Source organism: Nesoenas mayeri (genome assembly GCF_963082525.1).
Source record: "Nesoenas mayeri genome assembly, chromosome: 1".
NCBI lineage: Eukaryota > Metazoa > Chordata > Aves > Columbiformes > Columbidae > Nesoenas > Nesoenas mayeri.
The window spans coordinates 188,459,739-188,476,051 of NC_137541.1; the positions used below are offsets into that span (position 1 = coordinate 188,459,739).

Consider the following 16,313-nt stretch of genomic DNA (forward strand, 5'->3'; position numbering starts at 1 on the left):
ACAAGTCAGATGAATATGTGTTCAATAGGAGAACTAGAGCAGTAAGTCACCACACACCTCAGCTTACAGGCACAACATTCTGGGAAACAGACTCCAGTCATAAATTAGCCACCCTGAATAGTTCCTGGATCTTCTGGAATACGCGGAGCTACCACAGTTTAGGAGTTTACAAAGGACTTCTACTGTGACTGTATTTTCATCATAAACTCTTGTCCAGGCAGTCTGATTTGGGAAATTACTTTCCTGCTGTGACTGTCTGGGAAGATTCCAGTAGAACTGATTGCATCGGAGCACAAGTAAGCTATACTAGATATGTGAAATTTCAGGTGTGATATTCACCCTTGTCCCCTTAGGAATGCAGGAGGAGAGAGTTATCAGCACCCAACTCTGCAAACTCTGAATTGTAGAGTGCAGGTAGCAACGGACTGGAAACGTGGCTCTCCATTAGATGCACAAAGATATGTGCAAAGACCTTGGAAAAGGATGACTTTCGTACTCACCATCAACTTCAAATACCTGGGCAAGCTGGGGCAAACAAGAAAATTCTTGAAAGACAGTAAAAGAGGACAGATTAGGTAAGTAGGAGACTACCTGGCATTCCTGGTATTTTGCTATCCTGATCTTCAATTAAAATAATGACATTATTAAGAATTATTGGAAAAATCACAGCTTTTTCACATTAAACTATGAAAGAATGAATACATCAAATTTTATTTCCTATCAATTTGTGCTATTTACTGTCTGTGGAAACTGACAGGGAAACTGCTTATATCCTATTGCACTTACAGAACTGGGCTCATCTATAAAAATACAGATGCAGCAACGTTACTAGTTACATACAGGAATCGAAAGAGTTATCAAATGAATATAAAAATACTAAAAAAAATAGTACAAGATATTAATTGATCAAAGCAGAACACATAGTTCATTTACAGGAAAACATGAAGAGCAGGATTTCAAACATTCATGGAACCATAGAATGGTTTCAGTTAGAAAAGACCTTCAAAGCTCATCTAGTCCAACCCCCTGCAATGACCAGGGACATCTTCAACTAGATCAGGTTGCTCAGACCCACGTCCAGCCTGGCCTTGAATGTCTCCAGGGATGAGGCATCTACCACCTCTCTGGGCAACCTGTGCCAGTGCTTTACCGCTGTCCTTGTAAAAAATGTTTTCCTCATGTCTAGCCTGAATCTCCACTCCTTTAATTTAAAACTGTTACTTCTTGTCCTGTTGCAACAGGCCTTACTTTTTGAAAAGTCTGTCCCCATCTTTCTTATAGGTCCCTTTTAAGTACTGAAAGGCCCCAATAAGGTCTCCCTGGAGCCTTCCCTTCCCCAGGTTGAACAACCCCAGCTCTCTCAGCCTGTCCTCATAGGAGAACTGTTCCAGCCCTCTTATCATTTGTGTGGTCTCCTCTGTATTTGCTTCAACAGTTGCATGTCCTTTTTATGGACAGATCTGAACACAGGACTCCAGGTAGGGTCTCACCAGAGCTGAGTGGAGGGGCAGAATCATCTCCTTCAACCTGCTGGCCATGCTCCTTTTGATGCAGCCTAAGATATGACTGGCCTTCTGGGCTGCAAGAGCACACCGCTGGCTCATGTCCAACTTTTCACCCACCAGTACCTTCTCTGCAGGGCTGCTGTCAATCCCTTTTTCCCCCACCCTGTACCAGACCCTGATACCAGGGTCTGCCTAGACCCATGTGCAGGACCTTGCACTGGGCCTTTTTGACCCTCACGAGTACATAGGCCCACTTCTGAAGCTTGTCCAGGTCCCTCTGGATGGCACCCTGTACCTCAGGTGTGCTGATGGCACCACTCAGCTTGGTGTCATCCACAAATTTGCTGAGGGTGCACTTGATCCATTATTCTTCCCCCTCTCATTGATCCTTCCGTTTCATGACTTATCATGGGTCAGCGAAACACTGTGTATCAGGACTTGTATCAGGACTATCTATATTCAAGAGTCAAAATCATGTCAGCAATAAAACTGACTGAAAAGATGCCTACATTTACTTTGCTACAAATTTGGGGGGGTGTGTTAAGAAAGTTAAGGTGGGCCTAGGCACTGCATTTTTATGGCATAGTGTACATGATCTAGCAAATCCAGTTAGTAACTTCTAGAATAAGCATATAAAAGAACATTTTGGAACAACCTAATCTATTTAAGCAAACAGCTGTAGCTCCTTCTGCTTTCAAATATTTTTATGATATGACACATTCCAAAGCAACAACCTCATCTAAATTAACACTTGTTATTTATTCTGTGATGGAATCGCGTCACTGCCAAACACTGTGCACTCAATATCTTGTCAAAATCAGTTTGTATCCCAGTGCTCAGCAGATCCAAATTAAGTCAAAGCCATACATGAGACATGACAAAAAAGCAAGTCCTTCCTATGATATTACCCATATATAATCAAAGGTATCAACAACAGCATCATAATAGAAAAAAACATTCTATATTTCTCTTTATTGCATAAACATGTTATTGACCTAAACTGCTAAATTTTCTATTCTAACCAGAGTACCGAAAGGCAGGATGAAAAGTAGCAGTCCTGGCATTCAAGTTGGTGGCTGGCTCTTCTGAATAGAAGGTGCACCAGTTAATCGAAAAAAAAATGTACTTAAGATATGAACTCAGTTTCCATTCTTTAAATTTTAGTGTATGAGAGCATAAGAATCTATACAGTGCTTCAAAAGCAGAATTGTAGGTTATTTCAATATTCAGTCTTGTAGAAGATGTAGATAAGACACACAGGGATATACACATTACAGAAATAAAGAACATTCACAAAGAATACCATTGAACCACAAAGTCGCTATATTAACATTGCATTGCTTTATAATTTAAAATTTTATTTACAATGAATCCATAGAGAAGATTTAAATTGTAAGCGGATCAAGAAAATTAAAAACCAAGGTATTCTCCCACAGTCCTGCTAACAAACCCCCTCTAAGGCTAAGCAAAACAAAACAACAACCAAAAAACCAAAAATACTTGAGAACCTTGAACTTCTTGAACAGATATGCACAGAGAAGAAGGAGGTAAGAAGGATACAGAAAAGTAGCCTGGCAACCTCAGACACTTACACTGGGGTATCAAAATGTTTATACTTCCCATCTCCAAGGAACACATTAAAACAAAAGGCAACAGAGCTCTGTTCAAGGGACAATATTTAGTCCCCCAGTTGGCCACCAGAAAGAAATTAATTCTACAGCCACAGTAAGCCTTTACAAACATAGCAGTCTACTATCATAAAGCATCATCGGGACCTTTTTTCTTGGCAAAAAGGCATAAAGATTATCTGCTTATAAAAATACATATATTGTAATGGCTGAATGCCAACTAGTTTTCAGAAAGTAGTAGGGAAGCCCCCTGCTGCTGCTCTAGATACATTTTTATAGTTAAGAAGGCTAAAAAAAGTATCAGTCACATTTTGGAAAACAAAAAATAACACAAGGATAGTCTAAAAAAAAAAAGGGGGAAAGAAGGAAAGGACTCAGTAAGTATACTACTTATTCCACTCCACAAATAAATCTTAAAGTTATCCCTGTTTTTCATGTTTAGCCCCTTTTCCCCGTTATCTCCTTTCTTTGCAGCAGAAATCTTTTACTCCTTTATTTGCCTACTTCCTTGTTCACTTAAGCCATTGTTTTTCTCAATACCTACAGGCTATTAAATTAAATATAAGAAAATAGCACACATACAACACAACCATGGTAATTAAACATTTAAGTTACATCTCATTAAACCATCATTTGCTTAAGTCTTTTGAATATGTTCTGGAGCTTGGATCACATCTTATTATATCATATATTTGTACAATCATATAGTGTAACGAATTATAGATCTCTTTTTAGAATATTATCTAATTAGAGAAGAAATGCATTGATTTATTCAAGAACAACTTATTTTCCCTACTTACAGTTTAACTAACTCCAGAAATATTCTGCACATTTTAAATTGAACTTTATGACTGTTCTCACCCACTGGAAAGACCACACACTTGGAAAGAATTAGTCTTTATCTCGACTTATTAATATAAAACTTAAATTACATTAGCTCTCCATTTCTAAACAGACCTAGCTACTGCTTTATCATGTATTACAGACTCAGCTCATTAATGAACTTAACATATATTTTATTCATATATATGGGCACATACACACATAATCTTCCCTAAATTGGAATAAAGTAATTCTGTTGTGTCACTAATTAAATACATACAGGGAAATATCTTTTGTGCATTTATTTCAAACCAAGCATTGCTTTTTCTGTTCTACTTACTTCGCAATACTTCAGTGCAAAGTACATACTGGAAAGCAGACTACTAAAACTAAATATCCCACATAAGTCAATACACAACCCACTTTTCTGTCTTTTAACACTGAATGAAATTATTTGCACCATTATACTCTTTGGAAGTAGAATTCATTATTTTTAAGTCTGTGGTTTTACTTCTAACATTGTACTAAAATATCCTTATGAAATACAGTATCTTTTCACACTACATAAGCAAATGAAAACCTGCAACCATCTTAGCTACAAATATTTGAGTTACCACAAGGAAAAACAGATAACTGACAAAACTTTAACAAGTTGATTAACTTCTTAAATTCTTAGACTGAGACAAGTGATCCTTCTTGAGAAATTATAGCACTGCATCATGTTCAGTTAATTTTTTCAAAATTATTTGCAGTTTTAGTATTATTTAATTATTTTTCATTTAACTAACTTATTCCCGAACTATGTAATGCAACAGGAAATATCCAGAATAATTAATAGTAGAGTATTCTAAGCAGGAAAATAAGCCATGCATTCTGAATTATGCACCCATTTTATACATTTATTCAAATACAAGAGTCACCTTATGCTACCCCCAAACACTGTTTTCCAGCAGGTTTTGGTTATGTACCATCCTACAGGGAAACACTGAGCATTATCTTTTCTGTTTTGTTACCACCAAAGATTTAGGCTACATACTTTGTTCTTATAGAATAGTTAGAATCATATCACATAATCATAGAACGTCCTGAGTTGGAAGGGACCCACAAGGATCATCGAGTCCAACTCCTGTCCCTGCACATGACAACCCCACAGTTCACACCACGTGTCTGAGGGTGCTGTCCAGTCTCTTCTCGAACACTGTCAGACTTGGGGCCATCACTACCTCTTCTTACCATGACTTACATACTACTTACAAGTTCAGACATCTTGTGTTGCCACTAGAACAGGATCCTGCCTGGACAAGCAGGTGGCAAGAAATCTTTGCAAAAAGAACTCCAGCTGAGGTAGCTTTGAACAAGTCAGCGTGGTACTGACAGACTCCTAAGCAGCCCTTTGTGGGCTACACACGGAAGCATTCATCTACCTTCTGGGCAGGCTTTTCAACCTAAGGGTTATTTCCATAATGCCAGAGCAGAGACTTCATCTGTCCCTGTTTAAAACTCTCTGGATATGTCCTCAGTCACTGCTGCAATTGTAATATGGCCACAAAATAACTGATGACAGCTCTGTGACTTTCTGTCCATCTATTAATATGGAAGGAGATATCTTTCCTTAATTTTGGATGTTACTAAACATGGATTCAAACAGCACAGACTTTGAGAAAGTAAACAATATTACACTGTCAAGTAGAAGTGTATTGATTACTTTTAGAAGCTGCAAAAACTATCACAAATGTCACCTTAACATACTCTGCAGTGATATTAATTCATTTTTTAATCCAATTAATTTTATGCCAGTTCCATCTGGAATCTTGTCAGATTGATAAAATTTAAAAAATCTCTATGATAAACTACTCTTAAAAAATATTACTATTTTCAAAGAAATTGGTAAAATGTAAGTCACAGCATTTACGAAAGAAAAAATATCTAACATTCCCACAACAAAAATGGAAAGATGCTTAGCTTAATTTAGTTTTCATCTGGCTTGAAAGAAGCTTACCAAACTGTTGTTTCCACCTGACTGTCGTGCAGCTGTCGATTGTCTAACTGGGCGAAGAGAGGAAAGAGAACCTGAATTCCTCCAATGGAATGAATGGCGCTGTGAATGGAGTGTGTTACGATAGCTTTCACATCCTAAATGAACAAAATAAATAAATAAAAGAAAAAAATTGGTTGATCTCAATTTTAAAAGACAGTTACAAACATAACTTGAGAACACTAAGACTGAATTGAGTGCAAACTAAGGCAGACCTGTTTAACTTAGTTTCATTAATTACATTTCAATTATAATCACTTTACTCAAAAGCAAACATTAAACAGAAAAACTTCAGTATCACGGCAAACTGTGCCTTATATTATAAAGTACATATTTCTTAATGAAGAAATAATAATTTTTTGCTATAGAAAGTGAGCAAAGAACAGTTCAAACGATAAGCCTATTAAGAGCTGAGATAATACAAAAGAACAATTTCTTGGTGAACTAGCACACAAATCCTCTTATCCAAATGATGATGAGCTAACAGTAATCACAGAATATCAATTTCATAGAACAAACCTGAAGCATAAGAGCATGGGGGGAGTGTACAAAAATTGAAGGATTTTCCTTTGGTGAGGATTCAAGGCATAGCTGAGCATCAGTAGCTTTTGCATTGTAAGTAAAAGCAATGCTACTTGCAAGTTTCCCATCATATAGCACTTGTTTGTGGTGCTCAGCCAGATGAATGTCACTCTCAGATTTAAATTTGAATGTGCTCTGAAAAAAAAAACACAAAAACCCACGAGTTTAACAAAGATAGTATTTTAGACAAAATCCTTGCCACAAAATATGCATAAAATACATTGGACTTAAGAAGGAATATAGCAAGTGCTAAACTTTGTTTTAATTTTCCAGTAGTTTTATTCTACTTAACAATGAGACCATTTTTGTCTTTACTGTACTCCACATCAATATGTCAATATAATATTTGTATTTTATATAGTATTATTTCTCTCTCAGCATCACTGTCAACAAGTTTCAGAAGTAACTATTTGGGAAAATGTTCACATCAAACAGCTATAAAAATGGTAAAATTAAAAAAAAAGTGAGCATACAATGCAATACAACTAAAGAACAATTGAATATATTTTAGCTTCTAAAAATTCACTCAAATTAGAATATCAAACTGTATAACATTTTGATTGAAGGAACAGGTTTTTTTAAACAGCATTAAAACCTATGTTTCATTTACAGTGAGGAGTATAGATAAACAAACTATTACACTAACAAAAAATCAAATTAAAATCATAAATGCTGTATTTCAAATTAATGCTTCTCAAACTCAAACCTTTTTACAATGGAAGACTGAAAATTTCTATTATTCTTGAACATACTGTAACTCATATCTGATCTAAAACTAACCTTCCTGGCAAAACTGACAAATCAATCAAGCACAAGAAGATAGATTTTTGCCTTTCTGTGATGCATTGTCAGATTTACTTTGCACACAACTACTTTTGCCTGTAACAATCATTTGACAACAAGTAGTAACACACAGTGCTGTACTGAGACAAGTAAAGCAAATCTGTTAGAAATGACCACAATTTAATGAATGCAACACATATCTAGAATATGGTAGATTTCTAAAATCTTTACTCAGTTTACAATAATTTATTGTTGATGTTAATTATGAATCGTTTTGCTTCTTCCCACTGCATATAGCCATCGCAATTCTCTTTATCTCCTTGGTTCTACAAAATCTTTCCCTCTCTCTCCACATACAGTAAGAAACTCTATATTGTGAAACTAATCAAACTACTGTCACTAGAGTTTTGGTTATCCAGGCCATGAGAATGAAAATAGGCTACTCATAGTCTATCAGTTGCTTTTTCCAAACAAATTACAGGTTCCTACCAATTATGTAAACCCATAAAACCTATCCAGCTTTTGCAGAGATCTCAAGGCTGCTGGAAACCCTAACAAAATTCTCATGCTTACAGCCAAACGATGGGAAAGCACATCTGCTGAAGTAACTGACACATGGCACTGTAAGGTCTTGTGACAAGCATCCATTTTTATGTGGGTCATGAGATTGATACAGACTGAATAGACTGGGCATCTGACTGCAGCTGCTGGAGAACCCTTGGAGCAGTTCTGTCAGTCAGCCCTCTCTCATGCTTGGTAATGTCAAGAAGGAAGGCAGACACTCATAAGAAAGAAAAAATATTTGTATGAAGACATTTTTCAGAAGCTCTCAAGTATTTTGAATAATCCTCCTTTGGGAGAAAAGCTTTGGCACAACCAGAGTTCAAGACTTGCTTTTTTTGGAGAGCTGAACAGTTGATTCTCCCAGTTGGCTAACAGTACCAACAGGTTGAATTAACAGGACAGGTACTGAACTACTTCAGAAACTATTGTGAAAGGCCAGTCTGCATCTGCAAGTCAGGCAAGAGCAAGAACGTGATCTCTCATGTCCAGCAATTCAAAGTATGTGTCAGTTGAAGCTCTTTGGACCATGAAACACCACATTAAAGTGTCCTGAACTGATGGACCTTTGCACCCACACAGAATCTGAAATAATTTAGAGAAATAAACTTAACTGCAAGATGAAAGAGGCAAGCTTCCTGTGAAAGCCACTACCAGCTCCCTGGAATCTCTAAATTACAGGACATGGTTCCTTTTTTTGGTTGTGGCTAGCTCTTGCATTGAAAGGTGAGAAAAAAAGGGTTCGGTTTTGTCTTATGTTTCGGAAATAAGGAATTTAAAGAAACAAATTGTGTTATATCTAGGGTCTTGCTCTAGGAACTTTCTCTTTTTAACTGCTGTTAGTAAAATATAAGTTCAGATTCTGAGACAGGGGAAGAAACTACTTTAGAGAGGAAAGAGGCATTAACTGTGTTTGGAACATGACCTAAACCTAAAAATATGATATACCCCCCTCAAAAATTCCAGTAAGTATTAAATTTTATCTAACTGACATTTTACAAAAAAACCCAAAAAACCCACAAACAAACAAACAAAACCAGTAAGAGTGAATAGGTATGAAGAAATGTAGTTTAAGGGAAGTCTATGAATCAAGCAAGGTAATTTGACAACGTTGTAATAAGGTTAGTGCAGAAACTACTGGAAATGTCATTTCACATGAAATCACGTGTGCCGTATGAACCACTTCAACACTCACAAATATTACATAATAATTTTCTCTTCTTGAAATAAATGAAAACGTTATTCCTATTTGATATCAGATCAGTATGCTGCTGCAAATCCAGGATCCTAAGAAAGTCATAAAGATTTACTACATTTATAAGGTAGCATTACTTTCTTTCGTATGACCAAAAAAAAAAAAGCAGAAATTTTTCCAAACAAAATATGGTATTAGGTTTGGAGTAAAGTATTCCTTGTTTGCACAGGTGATACACTTCTCTTGACTGACTGACCATTTTCAGTTTCAAGACAGGTTTTAACCATCAACCATATGCAATATATTTCCTCTTCTCCTAGTAACCTTGATATATATTTGGCTATTCACACTACCTACATACCATAAAAGATAATTTCAACTGTCACTGTCATTCAAGTGTTAGCTGCCATCAAATGATTTAGAGAAATTATTTTCATCACACCAAATTAATATTATAAAATCTCAGTGTTGATTTTTACATACTATTTTTTAAAGTTTTCCTTTTCAGAGTGTATGATATATACTAAAAAACTGAGTCTACTTCAGATGATACTGCAAATTTCATTAATCAGAAAATTTGGGACTAATTGATGGTAGAAATTCATAGTGTTTAGCTGGAGTTAGATTAATTTTCAAGCCTTTTTCACAAGGCAGTTTCAGCAGACTTCTGCAAAGTATTTCCATTGTTTTTCTTGATGAGATAATACTATATGCAGCCATTAAAACACATAAGTGATTGTTTATAGTAAAGATCTTTATGTATGCAACATTTATTTGTCTAAACTGTCACTTAAATGTCACCAGCAAAGCATGAGTAAAAAGCTCAGCATTTACTTCAGCAGAAATATTTGAAATCGTGCATTTGAACAGAGTTGGTCTAGAGAGCAAGTCTGATGGGGAGCAGTTAAGGGAACTGGGGCTGTTCACAGAAAGGGTTGTCAGGCACTGGAACAGGCTGCCCAGGGAAGTGGTGGAGTCACCATCCCTGGAGGTGTTTAAAAGATGCATAGATCAGGTTCTAGGGACATGGTTTAGGGGCAGAGTTAGGGTCTCTTCCAACCAAAATGACTCCATGATTCTATGATTCTATTATGCCCTGTTGAATTTTAATCTGCCTTAAATCATATTTTAAACATAAACAGTAGTGAATTTATTCCCCGGTATTCAGTATGCCAAATACAAAATTGCTCTAATCTGTTTATAACTCATAAATTTCACATACAAACATATTTCAGATATGCTTTAAATAAATTACTTGCATCTTTCAAAAAGCTTGTAGAAATTAAAGTTTGTTAAAGAATTTGAAGAAATATTCTTTTGCTAAAAAGAAATCATATAGTTCTAGTGATTCTGAGACGAATATCTACATGCATACGTATCTTCCAACTGTATCAACTATTTTATTTTCCAGCTTTATGTTTTTTTAAGATCCATTATTACCTTATAGCCAGGTCCTAACTGATGTATTGCAAAAATCTGTGCTGGGTTGAGCGCTTCAGTGAATACATATACTGCTCCAAGCTGGCCACAGAACACTCTATTAGCATCAGCAGTCTCCGAAGAGCCAAGAAAACATTTGTCGTAGCTCTGTATCAGAAAGAGGCAATGTTAATGAAGTTTAGTCACACAAACTATACAATGAAATAGTATTTATGTACAGCTACTGAAGGCAAAAAATAAAGGGAGACTGTAATTAAGAAAATAAATACATAACTTTTTACTTCTGTTCCTGATTCCCTGTAGTGAACAATTTAATTTTGAATATAGTAGCATTAATTGTTTCACAGGTCAGTATTGCAATGGTGTTATGACTGGCTGCTAGGACTTCTTTTTCATTAATTTTTTGACATATAGAGAAAATTAGAACAGTACATTCAAGTCCCAAACAACCTTCCTATGGCCTTCTAGGAAATATGAAAGCCTTGAAGTTCCCCGTAATTATACCTGGAACTCCCAGTGCTAACACATGAGAACACATGCTGAAATGGACTCCTTTCACTGTTGTGCTAATAGAGCTAAATGTGCCTAGGAAAAACAAAACAAAACAAAAAAACCTGAATTTTCCTAGTTTGCAACTGGTGCACAGCCTTCCTTTATGACCACAGCCTATAATGATTTGCTTTGACCTTAAACTCCTGTCTTCCACAGTTACAAGAGTTGTTATTTTCCATTCCTCCCTTCAACCACTAGCCCTCTACACAGAGACCTGCAGTTCTTCATCTACCCATTTCCTATTTTTTCAGATTTCAAAGCTTTGGTTTTGGTGTTTTTTTTTGTTTGCTTGGGGTTTTTTGTTTGGTTTGTTGTTGTTTTGAGGTTTTGTTTGTTTGTTTATTTCTGATTTTTTTTTTGTGGCTTTTTGTTTGTTTCTTTGTTTGTTTTTCAATTTATTTTGCAAGAATAAGGTTAAGTTATTCTGGTGCTACCAAGAAAAAAGGCTGTCAGATGAAGCAAATTTTACAACTTAACTGTCTAGAATAAAGTTCTGGGAAACTGGAAAATAAGCCGCAGTGCAAGAGGACAACAAAAGGAAGTACAAGGATCTTTGCAAGGCTCTTCTCTCAGCTTCCTTGAGTCACATGTACTTTATTTAAAGGAAACAAGGATCAGGCTTCATTTTTTGAGCTCAGTCAGCAAACCAGCACTAGGAAGACTGCTTTCTCATCTTGCTTGGCTGATGAGTTTTACTCTAAGAAAGACTTTTGCCAGCCTAGAGAATGGAATCAAATATGGTGAACTGCTACAGAAGCTGATCTAGGTGGATAAACTATTAGCACAGAAAATGTGACTCTGTGAAGAGTTAAGAGGAAGTCAAAGATCTTGAGCTCAGCTTTGCAATGAGGTGAGGGGTGAAGTACCCAGGATTTTATTACCTCATTTATCCTCCTTTAGAACAAATACCTCTTCTAATTTTTTTTTGTTTGGAATTTCTAGTTTTTTGATATATTTTCTTTTTGGACAAAAAGACTTCTAAAAAAAACTACATCAAAATTGATTTACAACATCTTATTCAGGATGCACAGTGCAAAAGATGGGCTGTGAGACCTTCTGACTGCTGGTAAATTTAGGGGTGAAAGTTCCTAACAATTTTCAGTTAGTTCATTGATGTCTTGCTTAGCCTTGAAGGCTTCACTAACACCTGTGCTATTACCATCAAAAAGCGTTGAGTCAATTCATGTTGAACAACCGCCATTCTTAATATTTATTTGAGGATTTTGTCTGAGCTACTGATGCCACCCTTTTTCCTAGTTTTTTCTTACAAATTCTGAGACATACTTTAGTTGATGAAGGAAAGGCTGCGGATGTTGTGTACTTAGACTTCAGTAAAGCCTTTGACACCGTATCACACAGTATTCTCCTGGAAAAACTGGCTGCTCATGGCCTGGACAGGCATACCTTTCGCTGGGTTAAGAACTGGCTGGAGGGCTAGGCCCAAATTGTTGTGGTGAACGGAGTCAAATTCAGTTGGTGGTGGGTCACGAGTGGTGTTCCTCAGGGCTCAGTATTGGGGCCAGTTCTGTTTAATTTCCTTCTCAGTAATCTGGATGAAGGGATTGAGTGCACCCTTAGTAAGTCTGGAGACAAGACCAAGTTGAGTGGGAGTGTTGATCTGCTGGAGGGTATGGAAGCCGTACAGAGGGATCTGGACCAGCTGGATCATTGGGCTAAGGCCAGTTGTATGAGATTTAATAAGGTCAAGTGCTGGGTCCTGCACTTGGGTCACAACAACCACAGGCAGCGCAATAGCCTCAGGGAAGAGTGGCTGGAAAGCTGCTTGGCAGAAAAAGATCTGGGCTTGTTCATCAACAGCCGGCTGAACATGAATCAGTAGTGTGTCCACAGCATCCTTGCTTGTATCAGCAATAGCGTGTCCAGCAGGACTAGCGAAGTGATCGTTCCCCTGTACTCAGCACTGCTTAGGTGGCACCTTGAATCCTGTGTTCAGTTTTGGGCTCCTCACTACAAGAAAGACATTGAAGTGCTGCAGAGTGCAAAGGAGGGCGACGAAGCTGGTGAGGGGCCTGGAGCTCAAGTTTGATGAGGAACAGCTAAGGCAACTGGGACTGTTTAGCCTGGAGAAAAGGAGGCTGAGTGGAGACCTTATCACTGTCTACAGCTACCTGAAAGGGGGTTGTAGCATGGAGGTTGTTGATCTCTTCTCCCAAGTAGCAAGTGATAGGACGAGAGGAAATGGCCTCAAGTTGCACCATGGGAGGTTCAGACTGGATATCAGGAAAAATGTATTCCCAGGAAAAGCTGTGAAGCACTGGAACAGGATGCCCAGGGAAGTGGTTGAGTCACCATCCCTGGAGGTGTTTAAAATAAGTATAGATGCATCTCTTAGGGACATGGTTTAGTGTTAGATTTAGATTGTGGTTGGACTCAATGATCTTAAGGGACTTTTCTAACCAAAATGGTTCTATAATTCTAAGGGCATTTTCCTGGATTCTTCTAGTTATTAGTTGTACAACACCCATTGTAGCTTTCCACAAATTCTGAGTGTTACATATAATTACACTGTAGGTCTTTTAACCTGTAGTAATTTCCAGTTCTGTCTTTTTTTCATTTTTACTGGATTACACTTTCCCAGTTTCTGGTGCTTCACTCTGGATTAGGAGTTTCCTTCATTTTTAATTGGAGGGAAGGGCTAACTCCTAATCTTCTCAATATTTATTCAGTCCTGTTCCAGATGCCATACAGCGCATAAACTTGACATTAATTTATCCATTTATTTATTTATTTATTTATTTAAAAGCCAGCTCCCAATACTCACAGCTCAACTGGTCTTCCTCACATTTCCAAAGTTTTAAACCTGATGGACACAACTGATCCAAACTTGTTTGCCTATTTCTGTACATCCCTGGTAGTATGCCATTAATGACTGCAAGATGAGGTGACTGACAGACCCGCTTCCTTCAGTGCCTTGGTACAAATCCTTCTATTCTATTTACATGAAAGATTAAACTCCTGACACCTATGGACCTTGTTACTTAAGGACATAACTTTACTCTTAATATTCTTGATACTTGCAAGCCTTCTTTCAAATGCAGCCCAAGTGCTACTGATGTCATCAGCCTATTGGCTTTTTACCACATAAGTCAACTTCTAAAATCCTTCTACAGTTTCCTTATGCTACAATGGAAATGTGCAGTTCAATGAAAGATGACAGGACATGATCAAGTGTATCTTCATCCAGCTACTTGAACAAAAATGTTCCATCAAACTTCAATGTTCCCATATTCCACAACTTCAGAAGTTTTATGCTTTCTCTTACATTATTTCCCATAACTGGGTAAAATTCCCAGTCTAACAGCTGTAATAGCCAAACTCTTCCAATTTAACTTCCGTCTCCAAGTGTATTTCATCTCTTATGAATAATTAACTACATAAGGTATTTAGAGCTGACCACAACTACTGACCAGCTAGCAACTGCACACATTTGATTATGTTATACCCTGTCAGGCATTTCACTTTGTCTCACTGTCATAATCTCTAGCTATATTTACTCCTTGGAATATAAACTCAATGAGTTATTTACCACTAGCTACTGTATCTTGGGTAGCACTCTAACACACTGCATCTCAGCACTTCTGTGGTTTATATATTTCATTAAAGAGTATTAATCAAGTCAGAGCCAAAAACGGCTCTCTGGAAACAGTGTATCAGCAGCATTCACAATAGAAACAGCTATACAAAGAAGTCAACAGTGTCTTCTCCTTTTTCACCTTTTTCATATCTTCCCTCTAACATTTGGGTTCAGCATGGTGGAACATTTTTAATACACGGAGGTCACCTCAATAAAATGAAAAATCTTGGTGAATGTCTGAGTGATTTAGAGTTTTCATAGAACACATTTTGCAAATCCCTAGATGAAAATACGTCTATTAAGACAACATACATTTGTGAAGAACACAGATGTGAAGCCTTAATGACTACTTAATATAATATCCTCTATCTTGCTGTCCATATTACAGAAACAGTTAAGAACCCAGTGACTTCACAGCTATGTATAAATAAGAATGAATTAGAAAAAAATAGAAGAAAAAAAAATCATTAAAATATTTTTTTAAAAATAATCTTCTTCAACTTTCACCCTTTTTGTCATCTGCATCTTTAATGTCTTCCAGGGCACATATGTAAATTGTAGACCAAGGTATCCAAAGAAAAAATGAAGAATACCTTGGTATTTAATTTGAACTTAGTCTATTTAACAGATACAGATCTATTTGCAGATATACATACAATCTTCTCCAGGTAAAAAAGACTATTTTCTGCCAGTGGGACAAGCAGATGCAAGAACACTGTGTTGTTGCTCTGAGCTGACTAATGCCTTGCAACTGTACATCTCTCAATATCTTTAACTGGTTTAGATGGCCAATAAGGGAGGACATCTCTCTCTAAAAGTTCACTACCTAAGAAAATTGCTCAGTGTTTCAGGGTTGAAATTTTGTAGCAGTTAATTTGTACTTGTTAACAACATTAATTAATTATTAATACCTTAATACTTAGCGTATGTAAAATCTGTAACTCTACCACATTTTACTATGGAAAAAGCTAAGTATTAATCCGTTGTTATCAGTGTCCCTTATACACTACCATATACTAAAAATATTAGATATAACAATCTCTCCAAGCAAAATCTCAGTACATTTCATTAAAATAATTATGCAAAATACTGCCCCACCCATAATAGTCTAAAAATATTAATATATAAAATCATTAATATTAAATTTTCTTAAGTACTTAGAAGACAGATTAAAGGAAAAAGATTTTTAAAAATTGCAAGTATCTAGACAAAACAAATATAGTACTTTTTTTTTTCTTTTTCAGTTTACTTTCAAATGAATAGCTGTGAGAAAGGAAAAAATAGTCTTACATCATTCGTGTTAACATGCCAGGCCATGTCACCATAGGATACCAGCTGACCATTCACGTAGCATCGTATTTCACTGTTTCTCCATCGATTATAGATGTGCACTATGCTTATCATGTACCACTGGAAAGACAGGGAAAATCAGTATGTAATGACAGTTTTTGTGCTATAAATCATAAACCTAATAAATAGCACTAAAAATAAGTGAGTAGTCTCATAAAGTTATACAAACAGATGCATCCTTGCAAACTTGTAAAGTGGAGTCAGTGGAACTTCAAGTTTGGTCAGTAGATCTGTGCCTAAAAGTAATGATGTACCTACCTGCATC

At 36.5% G+C, this 16,313-nt stretch overlaps 1 protein-coding gene across 4 annotated transcripts in view; it reads right to left on the reverse strand.

Annotated features, from left to right (window-relative positions):
- NBEA (neurobeachin) overlaps positions 1-16,313 on the reverse strand; it is a gene marked incomplete at both ends in the record, with an annotated part of 484,059 nt that overhangs the window by 356,489 nt on the left and 111,257 nt on the right. For all 4 annotated transcript variants that reach the window (XM_080363323.1, XM_080363325.1, XM_080363322.1 and 1 more), the window contains 4 exons: positions 5,955-6,088; positions 6,510-6,707; positions 10,552-10,698; positions 15,989-16,108. In XM_080363323.1, the coding sequence (XP_080219449.1) occupies positions 5,955-6,088; positions 6,510-6,707; positions 10,552-10,698; positions 15,989-16,108 (599 nt within the window). The remainder of the gene's footprint in view (positions 1-5,954; positions 6,089-6,509; positions 6,708-10,551; positions 10,699-15,988; positions 16,109-16,313) is intronic.